This window comes from Balaenoptera acutorostrata, chromosome 7, assembly GCF_949987535.1.
Source record: "Balaenoptera acutorostrata chromosome 7, mBalAcu1.1, whole genome shotgun sequence".
NCBI classification, from domain to species: domain Eukaryota; kingdom Metazoa; phylum Chordata; class Mammalia; order Artiodactyla; family Balaenopteridae; genus Balaenoptera; species Balaenoptera acutorostrata.
In genome coordinates, this window is record NC_080070.1 from 99,296,902 (window position 1) to 99,311,205 (window position 14,304).

At 35.4% G+C, this 14,304-nt stretch overlaps 1 protein-coding gene across 5 annotated transcripts in view; it reads left to right on the forward strand.

Annotated features, from left to right (window-relative positions):
- Positions 1-14,304, forward strand: part of KMT2E (lysine methyltransferase 2E (inactive)) — a 98,660-nt gene that overhangs the window by 43,151 nt on the left and 41,205 nt on the right. For 4 of the 5 annotated variants that reach the window (XM_057549508.1, XM_057549506.1, XM_057549509.1 and 1 more), the window contains 3 exons: positions 4,488-4,602; positions 5,460-5,689; positions 8,635-8,715. In XM_057549508.1, coding sequence (XP_057405491.1) covers positions 4,488-4,602; positions 5,460-5,689; positions 8,635-8,715 — 426 coding nt within the window. Of the gene's footprint in view, positions 1-4,487; positions 4,603-5,459; positions 5,690-6,159; positions 6,249-8,634; positions 8,716-14,304 lie in introns of those variants that run through there. The other variant, XM_057549510.1, reaches the window with a different exon arrangement.

A 14,304-nucleotide genomic window follows, 5' to 3' on the forward strand; every position in this document is an offset into this window, starting at 1 on the left:
TGATTAGCTTCAGATTTTTTTTTTCTTCCCTCTCTCTTCTTCCATATTTCTTTTTCAGCATGAGACTTTTTATGTGGGACTTTATATTTTCTATTGCATAATATTAGAAGAAGCACATAAAAACTTAGTTGTCTAACTTCCAGTGATGTTAAGAATGATCAAGAAGTTCAGGTGTTGTCAGCCTTATCTGTCCATCATCTTTAAACTTTCAAGGTTTTAGCATCCATGGTTATCTGTTGCCAAAATCCATTATCTCTCGAAGGTAGCAGATTGGTAATTTTTCTAATTTGATCATTCCTTCTGCATTTATTAGCTTATAGAGAACTTCTAAAAGAAGCAGTCAGTATTGACTTAGTTAATAAGAGAGCATACTTCTTATTTCAGTTTTAGAGCCAGTTGCTTATTATTATATCTTTTTCTGCATTTGAGTTTCTCTACCTATGGGAAACAGAATTCAAAGTTTTGAAAACTATAATTCAGGTCATATTGATCATTTGACCATATCTTATTGCTTATACATTAGGAATACTTTACCTGTTTTTGTTGTTTTTTTTTTTAAACATTTTGGACATTTTGAATTCCCAAACTAGAGAATGATTATCCTTTAGGAAGTTTCACATGGATAAAGATCATCTTTTTGACAATGATCAATGTTTCAGTGATTTAAGACCACATACAAAACAATATATGAATGAATACAAATAATCACACTCTCTGAAAAGTGACATCACAGTTATGTAAGTGAAATCTTACTTGTCTGCAGGATGAACACCACCATGGTTAATGTTTTGATACGTAATTATTTATAAAAATATTATACTAATGTAGTTTCTCGATGGTAAATGTTATACCTGTGTATTAACTTGGCATTTATGTGACAATATAAATTGGCTAAACAGAGCCCTGAAGCAACTATTTACACAAAAACTTATTATTGCATGTTATCTCTTTAGCCCTGCAGTTTAAAATTTACTAAAGCTTTATGGTAACATTACAGGAGATTTTGAGGAAAACTCCTGTAACCATAATATAGTGATTTTTGTTACCATGAGTTCTTGCTGTGCTATTGTCTATATGTAAATATGGTAGGTTGCTCAGATTTAATCATTATCTATTGATTGGACATTTAAATGATTTCTACTCTTATATCTAGTTTTATGAATAGTATTACAAAGAACATCTCAATTCTGCAGGTCGTTATTTAGTGGGAATTACTTTCTTAGGATAAATTTCCAAAAATGGGGTTACTGGATCTAAAGGATGTTTGACTTTTGATATTTGTCACAAAGTTGTTTTCAGATTCACTGTGTGTTTTGAGGATGTTTAGCACCATGGGACTTCTTAGGGAACATTTCTAAGGATGTCGTGTCCTTTTTGTTTGTTTGTTTTTTTGTCTTTTTTTGTCTTTCTTTTTAATACTATCTTACAGTTTGGAAAAATCCTTAAAATATGTCAACCCTTTTTTTTTTTTTTTAACAATTGTTACCTTCTTCTTAAAATTACTTTTATTAAGTAGCAGCATTAGAAATGAGGATCTTGATGAAGTATTTCTGCCTTCTTGCATTGCCAACTTGTTAGTATTTACAACTTTAATTTTTTATTTTTTATTATTAAAGTATAGTTGATTTATAGTGTGGTGCTAATTTCTGCTGTACAGCAAAGTGACTCAGTTATACACATATATACATTCTTTTTTATATTCTTTTCCATTATGGTTTATCCTAGGAGATTAGATATAGTTTCCTGTCCTATGCAGTAGGACCATGTTGTTTATCCATTCTAAATGTAATAGTTTTCATCTACTAACCCCAAACTTTCAGTCCATCCCTCTCCCTCCCCCCTCCCCCTTGGCAACCACAAGTCTGTTCTCTATGTCTGTGAGTCTGTTTCTGTTTTGTAGAAAGGTTCATTTGTGCCATATTTTAAATTCCACATATAAGTGATATCATACGGTATTTGTCTTTCTCTTTCTGACTTACTTCACTTAGTATGCTAATCTCTAGTTACATCCAAGTTGCTACAAATGGCATTATTTTGTTCTTTTTTTATGGCTGAGTAGTATTCCATTGTATATATGTTCCACATCTTATTTATCTGTTCATCTGTTGGTGGACATTTAGGTTGTTTCTCTGTCTTGGCTATTGTGAATAGTGCTGTATAGCTTTCATTTGAATCATGAGGTTATGCAAAGGATTTGTGGCTTGTTTACATGCTTGAATTTATCTATATTTGCACTGAAAGTCTTATTTTTTTAATTGCCAACCATTATCTACTCCAAAATACAAACTTCTTGCCACACTCTAAATTCCTAAGAGTGAATCTTTCTATAATGGCCACAGTTCCTACATCTTGCTTTAATAACAGGTCAGGAATTGCTAAAACCCCACCCCATTTCTTCTCTCTATGTATTTTTAAAAGAATTTTAAAGGAATCAATATTGTAATCAAAGGTAGTTTGGCAGTATGTATTGATTTTATGTGCATTTACCCTTTTGTTCAGCATTTCTGCCTCCAGGAATCCATGTTGTAGAAATGTTGCCATGTAAGCAGAAAACAGTGTATAGAAGGGTGTACAATTTCAGTGATACCTTTAACACTGAAAAATAGAAACAATTTAAACATCTACCAAAAGGGAATTTGTTAAATAAACTATGGTACATTCATATAATGAAATAATCAGTTATTACCAAAAATAAGGTAGATATGTGTTGACACTGAAAGATTGAAAAAGCAAATTGTGAATACATATTGTACATTCTCATTTTTTTAAAAAAAACGACTGTTAGATGTATTTATGGATAGACAAATTTAGAGGGGGATACATGGCATCTTAACATGGGTGTGACAGGTTTGGATGAAGACATGATCGTTCACTTTCTTATGTACTTCTGTTTTAAAGTTTGTACAATGAGCATGTATTAATTTTGGAATTAAGAAACACATTTTTTTTTAAAAGATTAAGCAAGTAAAATTTTTTTTTTTAATTTTTTTTGTTTATTTATTTATTTATGGCTGTGTTGGGTCTTTCGTTTCTGTGCGAGGGCTTTCTCTAGTTGTGGCAAGCGGGGGCCACTCTTCATCGCGGTGCGCGGGCCTCTCACTATTGCGGCCTCTCCTGTTGTGGAGCACAGGCTCTAGACGCGCAGGCTCAGTAATTGTGGCTCACGGGCCCAGCTGCTCCGCTGCATGTGGGATCTTCCCAGACCAGGGCTCGAACCCGTGTCCCCTGCATTGGCAGGCAGACTCTCAACCACTGCGCCACCAGGGAAGCCCTAAGCAAGTAAAGTTTTAACATAACAACATAGATAATAGGTGAGTACTGGTTTTCTAAATATTCAGAACATTTTGCACACTTCTCTTTTGTAATCTCCTTCAGAACCACTTGACCTCAGTTTGTGCCTCCTCTCTCTACTGATTTTAGCACACTGGATCCCAAGCAGCAGTCACTTAGAGCAAAATTGAGACTTTGTGCAGGGGATGAGTGAAGGGGGGCAGTATATCAAGAAGTAATTGACAATAGAAATTTGACCAATTAGATTGTAACTGCATTAAGAAGCCTTAAACCATGAAGAGTTCAAGTAGTACTAAATTCTAAGGGAAGGTTTTGAATAAGAGGTAGCATAAGGGTTATGAAAAAATCATCTCAAAGGGTGGCTTTGGTAAGAATAAAGGCACAGAAATGAGTCATGTTGTGTGTGTGCAAGGGAGCAATTAATTTCAGTGTGAAGTGCCCTCAGAAGTAGGTTCACTACCACATTGATCAATAGGAATTATCAGGCTAGGGCTCAGGAGGATTGATATAAGTGAAGAATTTGGGGAAGTGATGAATGTAAAATGCTAGGCCAGGGAATTTATAAGTCAACCACAGCGGTGAGTTGTTACTCTCAGTTGTATCAGTGGTTGGTCAGGTCATCATCATTTGGCCATTATCAGGCCAGAACTGCTGATCTTACACTACCATAGGCTGCTAGTTACATTTTTTTCATAAGCAAACCTTGATTCATTGTGAGGTTTCCTGTTCCTTAGCTTTTCTGATATTTCCAAGGTTTTGTTATATCTTGACACACTAACACATACATGAAGCTTTGACATTGAAATGTATACCTCACATTCAAATTGGGGTCCATATGGATTCAGTATGTCCTTAGTCTTGTTTAAATTATTTCTACCACTTTTCTCCATCCTGTGCATAGTGTCACCAGTGCCACTGAGTATATTAAGTAATGTTTAATCTCTACTAATTTTTTTTAAATGATAGGGAAACTATATCTGAACTTGAAGGGGGGGACATTTATTGTACTTAATTAAAAGTTTTTTTTAAGGACGCAGACTCTATATAGGATATATCATATCCACAGGGTGTCTTTGTTTTAGACATTTTAAAGACATTTTATTTGATAGCCTATAAAATAAGTGCTTATAATTTTAAATAGATTGAAAGGAAAAAAATCAATGGAATTCTCTTTGATGCAACTTTTTTCCCTCCAGACCAGAATCTGTAGAAGCTAGCCCTGTGGTAGTTGAGAAATCCAACAGTTATCCCCACCAGTTATATACCAGCAGCTCGCATCATTCACACAGTTACATTGGTCTGCCCTATGCGGTAAGTGTCAAACATTTCTCTGGAAGGGTATGTTTTATATCTGTATATAAATCTATGTATATTTTTTATATCTAGAGATTGAAAGTTGATGTGTGTGGTATTGTGCCTAAAACTGAATATTTAAAAAGCAGACTTGTTTTATACTATCTAAACAATTAGGTATGTAATTCGTAGTTTAGTTTTTTCATTGATCTAATTATATTTATTCAAGGGATTAAAATTCTATAAGAGGAATTCCCTAAAAGTTTTTATATTATTATTATTTGGTTTTTTTATGCTATTAATAGTTTAGTATTATAATTCTTTACCTTCTCTATAAAAAGACTGTAGATAGAATTATACTATCTACTGTTGATTCTAAATTATATAGTAATTATATAGTTACCATTTATTTAGCACTTACATGTCAGGCTCTGTGCTAAGCATTTTTGCATATATTATCTAATTTAATCTTCAAAAACAACCTCATAAGATAGGTATAATTTTCATCCCCATTTCATAGCTGAGAAAATGAAAGCTTGTCTAAGCTAACTTATTCAATGTTGCCAAAACTTTAAAAATCCCTATTGTATACTTTATAGTGATAATATGTCTTCTGTAATTGTTTTTGTTATTCTTTAGCTTCCAGTTTCCTGAGTTTTTTTTTTTTTAACCATTATTCTCACATCTTGCATTGTGAAGGTGACCAAGGTTCTATATCTAGTTTCACCAAGTCATTATTTTAAAGGTATTAAGGAAGAAGTGGGCCAATTTCATCTCTCTCAAATATTTAAATTAAGGATTGAATTTTACTTAAGTTGCTTAGTTTGTATTGTTATTGAAATTACATTGTGCTGTATTTGTGATTAATTCTCCAGGACCATAATTATGGTGCTCGTCCTCCTCCAACACCTCCGGCTTCCCCTCCTCCATCAGTTCTTATTAGCAAAAATGAAGTAGGCATATTTACCACTCCTAATTTTGATGAAACTTCCAGTGCTACTACAATCAGCACATCTGAGGATGGAAGTTATGGTACTGATGTAACCAGGTGCATATGTGGTTTTACACATGATGATGGATACATGATCTGTTGTGACAAATGCAGGTAAAATGTTTCATGCCATTTGCTTATTTTTCTTGAATGCTGCTAACCTTTGTGATTGTTAATGTTGGAAAAAAATAAAGTGACTTTTGAAGGAATTGATAAATGCATTTTTTAAGTGATACTTTTGCTACTGTCAGTGCAGTGTTTTTTGCTCCTAGGAAAAGCCCCTATGGGAAAAAAGCTATCCTAGAGTTTTTCTTAGAAATCCTCGTTGTTAATTGAGTAATAGGCAATCAGTTCTGAACTTTATTCATACAGAATCACATCTCTCTTTTTACTCATTCGGTAGTAATACAACTACATAAAGTAGACAAGACAGAAATGAGAGGAGAATTGAGTCCTGTGTATTTCCTTTGGAATTATTTGTGCTGTATAGTCAACTGTGATTTTCCAGTTTGGGGGAATTATACATTTTGATTGATGTTTGTTTGACCTGACTCTCTCACCTCCTTTTGACTTGAACCTTGCAGCACTCTGGAGTCTCCTTGAACCAGAACCACAGTCTCCCCTCCCCCAACCCTGGTTCAACCACCAAGAAAGGCCTCCTCCCCTAGAGAAGGTGTGATTGGGAGAGAAAGTGGGGTTTTGTTTTCTTTCTTTTTTTTTTTTTTTCCTGGTGGGAGGGAGTTGGGGAGGATGGAGAGGGAACAGTAGGATTTCAACCTGAAAGTTACTGAGTCCATCCCCTGCATAGGCTGGGAAGCAGAGAACATTTAAACAATGTACTGTAGAGGATAAGAAAGTTTGATAGTTTACAGAATGTCCTGGATCTGGTCTTAAGGCATAGCTTCATCATTTTATTTGAAATAGTACCCATATTTTAATGTGAGTGTAAAAATGCATTGTTGAGCCACATAGAAATTACTTTGCATTATTTGTAATCTTGTTCTCATCTATTAAGTTAGGTGATTAGGAGTGGGATGTTATTGATATAAACATGCAGTTAGGTTATATATGAAAAAGTTGATTTACCTTTGCCAAAAAGGGGGAAAATTAGTCTTAAGTGGAATGTGAAATTTGATGTTATTTTTATGGGAAGTTGTAATATTAATGCTTTGAGTTAATTTTAATAATAAAAATATATTGTGATGCTTTCTCAAATTTAAAAATAAACTTATGGTACATACTATTACCATAAGCAATCACCTCAGTAAGCTTATTCAGGAGGTGAATTTAAAAACTAAGAAAATAACTTCTCTGATAACTTGTTTTCCTCATTATTTTTTAATTAGCTACTTATTAGCAAATCTGAATTCATATTTTAACCAATCATATAAAATAGCTTTCTCATTGCTGATTTTGTCTTATGTGATAAATTACATACCATTGGACAATTTTTTTTTAACATCTTTATTGGAGTATAATTGCTTTACAATAATATTTTTATTTTAATGCATAATCTAAAGTGTTTTTGTTTTGATTAATTACAATGATCTATATATAATATAGAATTATATCTATTAGAAAAGAGTGAAATAGTCCTTAGGACTTATACCTATCTACAAATTCTTGAAGGACCAGTTCACGTATTTTGGATTATTCAAGGTATTTGCTTTTTAGCAACTGCTCTATTTATTATGAATTTATTTTTTGTTATTCTGCTTTTCTACTGCTTAACCTGTAGTATGCTACAAGGCTTAATCTTTTTTCCTCTATTCTTGTTTTACATTGCCTCTATATATTTTCATGTACCTACTGCCCATACTCATCTCTTTCAAGTTTGACATCTAGAGCTCTGATTATTTATTCATTCTCTAGTTTTATTTCTTCTGTGGTCTGCATGACATTATTACTTAGTCCCCAGATTTAACCTAATTTGTTATTCTGACTCTCCATGTCAGGTGCTCTGCTTTTCTTTTAAACTTTTTCCCCTACATCTTTTTTTTTTCCCCTACATCTTTGATACATAGTCCATTACCTTTCACATTCTACCAGTTCTTGTCCCAACATCCTCAGTTAAGTAAAGAGCAAGATCATAGCAGTTAACTCAATAGCTATATATTAAAAGTAGCTCATTATTATATAAGGGATAGTTAAGACTGTTTTTAGAAACAGGCATATATATCAACTTTAGACCAATTAAAGTCTTGGCAATAAAATGCAAAATAATAGCATTGAGAAATTTGCCTCAAGTTGGTCCGTGTATTACATTAAAAGTAGAGTTCATAATAGGTTTAGTCTCTATCTTCATGAAATGACTCTTGGATTCTTTAACTTCATTTTCTGCCATCATTCTAGTTCTTTCTGTTCTTTAACTTAGATCTGGAATGTTGGAAAAGCCTCTTAGTTGATTTTTATGCTTCCAGTTTCTTAACTTCTTTGAATTAACACTGTATACCATCAAAGCAACCTCTAGTTGTTACCTGTTGCCAGTTAGAGGAATGCTCCGTAAATCCTGACATTCCAGGTTGTATATAATCTGACTGCATTTTACTAATTCAGTTTTATCCCCCTCTGTTCCTCAAAATGAACATTCTTCTTCAGATATATTAACTGCCTTCTGGCTGTTGCTCCTGGTATCTGTCTACTTGAGAAAATGTTGCTATAATGAGGTCTTTTCTTCCTAATTTCCCAAATGAGGTTCTCTTCAAGTCCATTATTCTCCAGGATTCTTTTCCCATTAATTCCAAGCATTGTGGACATCTCCAGTTTGTGATTTCTAATAATATTTGTAATGTATACCTTTTACATTTTTAAATTATATTTGCTTCAGAAATTTATATCATATATATAATATCCTATATTTGTCCTCTTATTTTTGCATCTCAAAGTTTTATCTTCCCGAGGACATATTTCTATGAATTCTTCACATTCCCTTTTACACTGCTAAACTCAAAGTAGGCGCTTATTAACTGATAGTTAAATGGAATATCAAATCTTAATTTAAGGATGATTTAAATAATATTTTATATGTTCTGCTTTTTTTTTTTTTTCCCTTTTTAAAGTGTTTGGCAACATATTGACTGCATGGGGATTGACAGGCAGCATATTCCTGATACATATCTTTGTGAACGTTGTCAGCCTAGGTAAGTTGTACATACAATAAAATTGCCAGTAATTTTACTGAGGTAATCTTTAGTTATTAGAAATTTATGCATGAACTCTAGATTAAACAATTAATGGATACTGTATTTCATCAAATCTAAGATGGAAGAAGTTTCCTTTCTATGGTTTGGTTTGTTTTTTGGGTTTTTTTCTTTTTCCATTCTGACATCTCTAAAATCAAGAAGAATCTTTCCATTGATAACGTGTCATGGTTTATTTTCTAGGGTTTTTAATGATGCATAAAATAATAGCGCATTTTTTAAGTGATGACATCTTTTTTTCAGTGGACTGCAAATTATGTTAAAAAGTTACTAGAAGGACATTTCGTTAGTTACAGAATTTTGCAGGGCTTATACTATCATTCTGCCTGTTGGCAGTAATGTGTTTTCTTCCCATTTCTTTTTTGTGCTTTTTTTAAAAAATCTTTTTTAATGGACATTTCAAGCCTATATAAAAGTGATAGTGTACAGAACCTGCATGTTTCCACCACCCAGCTTCAACAATTGTCAATAATCTTTTTGCATTTACATTGCTGTGTATTTTTCTCCTTCACATATTGTTTTTTTTTCTACTTTATTTATTTATTTATTTATTTATTTTTGGCTGTGTTGGGTCTTCGGTTCGTGCGAGGGCTTTCTCTAGTTGCGGCAAGCGGGGGCCACTCTTCATCGCGGTGCGGGGACCGCTCTTCATCGCGGTGCGCGGGCCTTTCACTATCGTGGCCCCTCCCGTTGCGGGGCACAGGCTCCAGACGCGCAGGCTCAGTAGTTGTGGCTCACGGGCCCAGCTGCTCCGTGGCATGTGGGATCTTCCCAGACCAGGGCTCGAACCCGTGTCCCCTGCATTAGCAGGCAGATTCTCAACCACTGCGCCACCAGGGAAGCCCCACATATTGTTTTAATGCAAATCCCAAATATATTATTTCATTCTTAGGTATCCTTATGTATTTCAGTATGTATGTATTTGTGTATGTGTATTTCAGTATGTATCTATAAAAGAATTCTTTAACAAAACTCTATAACCACAAAACGATTATTATATTGATACATGCAATAAAATCTATTACATCCAGCCATTCTTAAAGTATTGATTGGTTGCTATACATCTCTTTTAAGTCTCTAGTAATCTAAAGCTACACCCCTTACCCCACCTACCCCAGTCTCCTTTGCAGTGTGTTTCTTTAAGGGACTGAATTGTTTATCCTGGTGAGTTTGCCAATTGCATTATCATGATTTAACAGATTTCTCTCTATAGATATTTCTGTAAATAGGTGTGTGATTAGATTTAGGTCCCTTTTTTTTTTTTTGGGTAAGACTTTCATACACTGTGTTCTATCAGGTGACACATCTTATAATATCTGAATGGGACCCATTGATGGTTATTTTTAAGATCCATTAATTTATTAGGGGTTGCAAATTAATGACATGTTAATTCTATTGCTTATCACTTATTAGCTGGACTATTTCTGTAGAAAACTTCCCCATATTAACTGTTCAGTTCTCTTAAGGTATATTTCACTGAGGAAAGGCAGGATAAATGCTTGTTGATTTGTAGCCTTTATCAGTTTTTAGAATAATGAAAAGAATTTTAATTGTCATTATGAAGTCAGGGATTTAAACATATTGGATATCAGTCTGTTGCAGTTATTCCTTTCTTTTTAAATATTTATTTGGTTGCATAGGGTCTTAGTTGCGGCAGGCGGGCTCCTTAGTTGCGGCACGTGGGCTCCTTAGTTGTGGCACACAGGCTGCTTAGTTGTGGCTCACGGGCTTCTTAGTTGCAGCTCGCCAGCTCCTTAGTTGTGGCTTGTCGGCTCCTTAGTTGTGGCACGCAGGCTCCTTAGTTGTGGCATGCAAACTCTTAGTTGCAGCATGCATGTGGGACCTAGTTCCCTGACCAGGGATCGAACCTGGGCCCCCTGCATTGGGAGCATGGAGTCTTATCCACTGTACTACCAGGGAAGTCCCTATTATCTTTTTTTTTTTTGGCTGTGTTGGGTCTTCGTTGCTGCGTGCGGGCTTTCTCTAGTTGCGGCGAGCGGGGGCTACTCTTCATTGCAGTACGTGGGCTTCTCATTGCAGTGCACGGGCTCTAGGCACACAGGCTTCAGTAGTTGCAGCACATGGGCTCAGTAGTTGCGGCATACGGGCCCTAGAGCACACGGGCTTCAGTAGTTGCGGTGTGTGGGCTCAGTAGTTGTGGCGCGCAGGCTCAGTAGCTCAGTAGTTGTGGTGCGCAGGCTCTAGAGTGCAGGCTCAGTAGTTGTGGCACATGGGCTTAGTTGCTCTATGGCATGTGGGATCTTCCCATATCAGGGATCAAACCCGTGTCCCCTGCATTGGCAGGCAGATTCTTAACCACTGTGCCACCAGGGAAGTCCCCCTGTTATCCTTATTTATGTTCAAATTTTGTCCCATTTTTGGTCAATGGGAACCACTTCGAGTTGGCTTTGCGGTCCTTTTGACAATACCCTAGTAGTACTTGCTAGCTTTATGCAATCTAATACGACAAGATGTCTCGGGCTTATCTTATACTTATGTGCCCCATGCTCAGAATTGGTTTTCAAGACCAGAATCTGAGAGCTAGTAATGCTCCTTCCTCCGGAACTACTCAACGTTGCTAGGTCTTTTTAGTAGACGAACCTAGTCTACTGTAAGTTTTGTGTGTTTGTTTATTTTTAAGATAAAATACATGGGTTTATACAGATAATAGCAATTTAAATTTAGGAATACAGTTGACCTTTGAACAACATAGGTTTGAACTGTGCATGTCCACTTATGCATGGAATTTTTTCAATAGTAAATACTACAGAACTACACACTCTGCATTTCAGCACCCCAGCCCTCACATTGTTCAGAGGTCAACTGTACAAGGTTTTCATTTAACTGTTTCTGTATTCCATCTGTGTCTCTTTTTATCCTTGTTCTCAACAACACATACAGCAGTGTAATTAGAGTATCATGTAATTTGCTCAACTGCTTAATCCCATAGAAGAATGTAACAGTCTCAAGAGTAACAGTATCAACAATAGCACCTGTAACAATATGATTATGTAAAACAGTTTAGAACTTTTTTTTCCTGTAAGGTATTTTCTACAGGGATGTATAGTTAATTTTTTGTGTTTAAAGTCTCTTGAAAGAATTTTATTGTGTGGTTATAACACCAACTGGGTACACACTTCTGGCTTAGGTTATTAGTTTTATTTTTTATTTTATTTTTTATTTTTTTAATAAATTTATTTATTTTATTTACTTATTTTTGGCTGCGTTGGGTCTTCGTTGCTGCGTGCAGGCTTTCTCTAGTTGCGGTGAGCGGGGGCTACTCTTAGTTGCGGTGCATGGCCTTCTCGTTGCGGTGGCTTCTCTTGTTGCGGAGCACGGGCTCTAGGGCACACGGGCTTCAGTAGTTGCAGCACACGGGCTCAGTAGTTGTGGCTCAGAGACTCTAGAGCGCAGGCTTAGTAGTTGTGGCATACAAGCTTAGTTGCTCCACGGCATGTGGTATCTTCCGGGACCAGGGCTCGAACCCTGCATTGGCAGGCGGATTCTTAACCCCTGCACCACCAGGGAAGCCCTAGTTTTATTTTTGATTATTTAAAAATTAAACTTTTGAAGTAATGTGGGTTTGCATGCATTTGTGAAATAATACAGAGATCCTGCGTATCCATTATTCAGTTTCTCCCAGTGGTAACATCTTGCAAAACTGTTAATACAATATCACAGCCAGAATATTGACATTGGTATAGTCAAGCTACAAAACATTTCAATCACAAAGATCCCTCATGTTGCCTTTTCTAGCCATACCTACCTCCCACCTCTTACCCCTCCCATCCCTGACCTTTGGCAACCACTAAATCTATACTCCATTTCAATAATTCTGTCATTCCAAGAATGTTACATAAATGGAATCACACAGTATGTGACCTTTTGGGATTGGCTTATTTTTACTGAGCATAATTCCCTGGAAAGCCAGCTAATTTGTGGCATATATCAGTATTTCACTTTTTTCTATTTTTAAGTAGTGTTATGTGGTATATATGTACCAGAGTTTGTTTAACCACTCACCTTCTGAAGGACATTTGGGTCATTTCCACTCTTTGGCTATTACAAATAAAGTTGCTCTGAACATTTGTATACAGGTTTTGGTGTAAACCTAAGTTTTGTTTTCTCTGGGATAAGTGCCCAAGAGTGCAATTGCTTGGTCATATGGTAATTAGTTGCATGTTCAGTTTATAAGAAATTGTCAAATTATTTTGCAGAGTAGTTGTATCATTTTTCATTCCTACCAGAAATGGATGAGTAATACAGTAATTTTATTTTTAAGGATTGCTTTTTGTACTTCATTTTTATAATTATATGCTTGTTTAATTATGTAAGAAGTAGTCACATAATTCTAAAGTCAAATATTTAAAACAAGGTACATTCAAATAAGTCTAACATATACGACCCCTGTTCCTTCCACTTTGGAAGTAACAATTTTTAAAAAATTGATTATTCCTTCCATTGTTTGTTATATGTTTGTTATATTAGAAACAGATATGCACCTGTATATATTTGTATTCCCCTCCTTACTTAGATAAGCAGTAGTATATTATGTAGAGTTTTTGCCACATTAGTTCTTTGTCTTAAAAATATATCCTGAAGATCACTTCATAGTAGTAATATAGAGATTGACTCATTTCTTTCTGTAGCTTCAAGGTGCTCCATCTTTTTCATGTACTATAGTTTAGTCAGCCCTTTGAGTGGACACTTGAGTTGTTTCCAGTCTTGTGTAATTGCAAGTGGAAGTGGGATTGTTCAGTAAAAGGGTAAATGTATATATCAAATTTTGTCATATATTGCCAAATTCCCCTCCAGTAGCAACTGTCCAGTTTTAAATTCCCACCAGTCATGGAATGACTGTTTTCCCCAGCCTCACAGTAGAGTTTTTGATGGACTTGGATTTTTGCTGGTTTAACTAGGTGAGAAATGGTAATCTCAGTGTTTTATTGATACTTTTCATTTGTTTATTATGAGTGAGGTTTTTCCGTTTTTTCTTTTTTATTGGAGTATAATTGCCTTACAATGTGTTAGTTTCTGCTGTACAGTAAAGTGAATCAGCTATATGTATACATATATCCCCTCCCTCTTGGACCTCCCTCCCACTGCACCCCCCCATCCCACCCATCTAGGTCATCACAGAGCACCGAGCCGAGCTTCCTGTGCTTTATAGCAGGTTCCCACTGGCTATCTGTTTTACGCATGGTAATGTATATATGTCAATCCTAATCTCCCAGTTCATCCCACCCTCCCCTTCCCCCCCGCCATGTCCACATGTCCATTCTCTACGTTTGCGTCTCTATTCTTGCCCTGGAAGTAGGTTCATCTCTACCATTTTTCTAGATCCCACGTATATGCATTAATGTATGATATTTGTTTTTCTGACTTACTTTTCTCTGTATGACAGATTCTAGGTCCATCCACATCTCTACAAATGACCCAATTTCGTTCCTTTTTATGGCTAAGTAATATTCCATTGTATATATGTAACACATCTTCTTTATCCATTCATCTACTCTTAGACATTTAGGT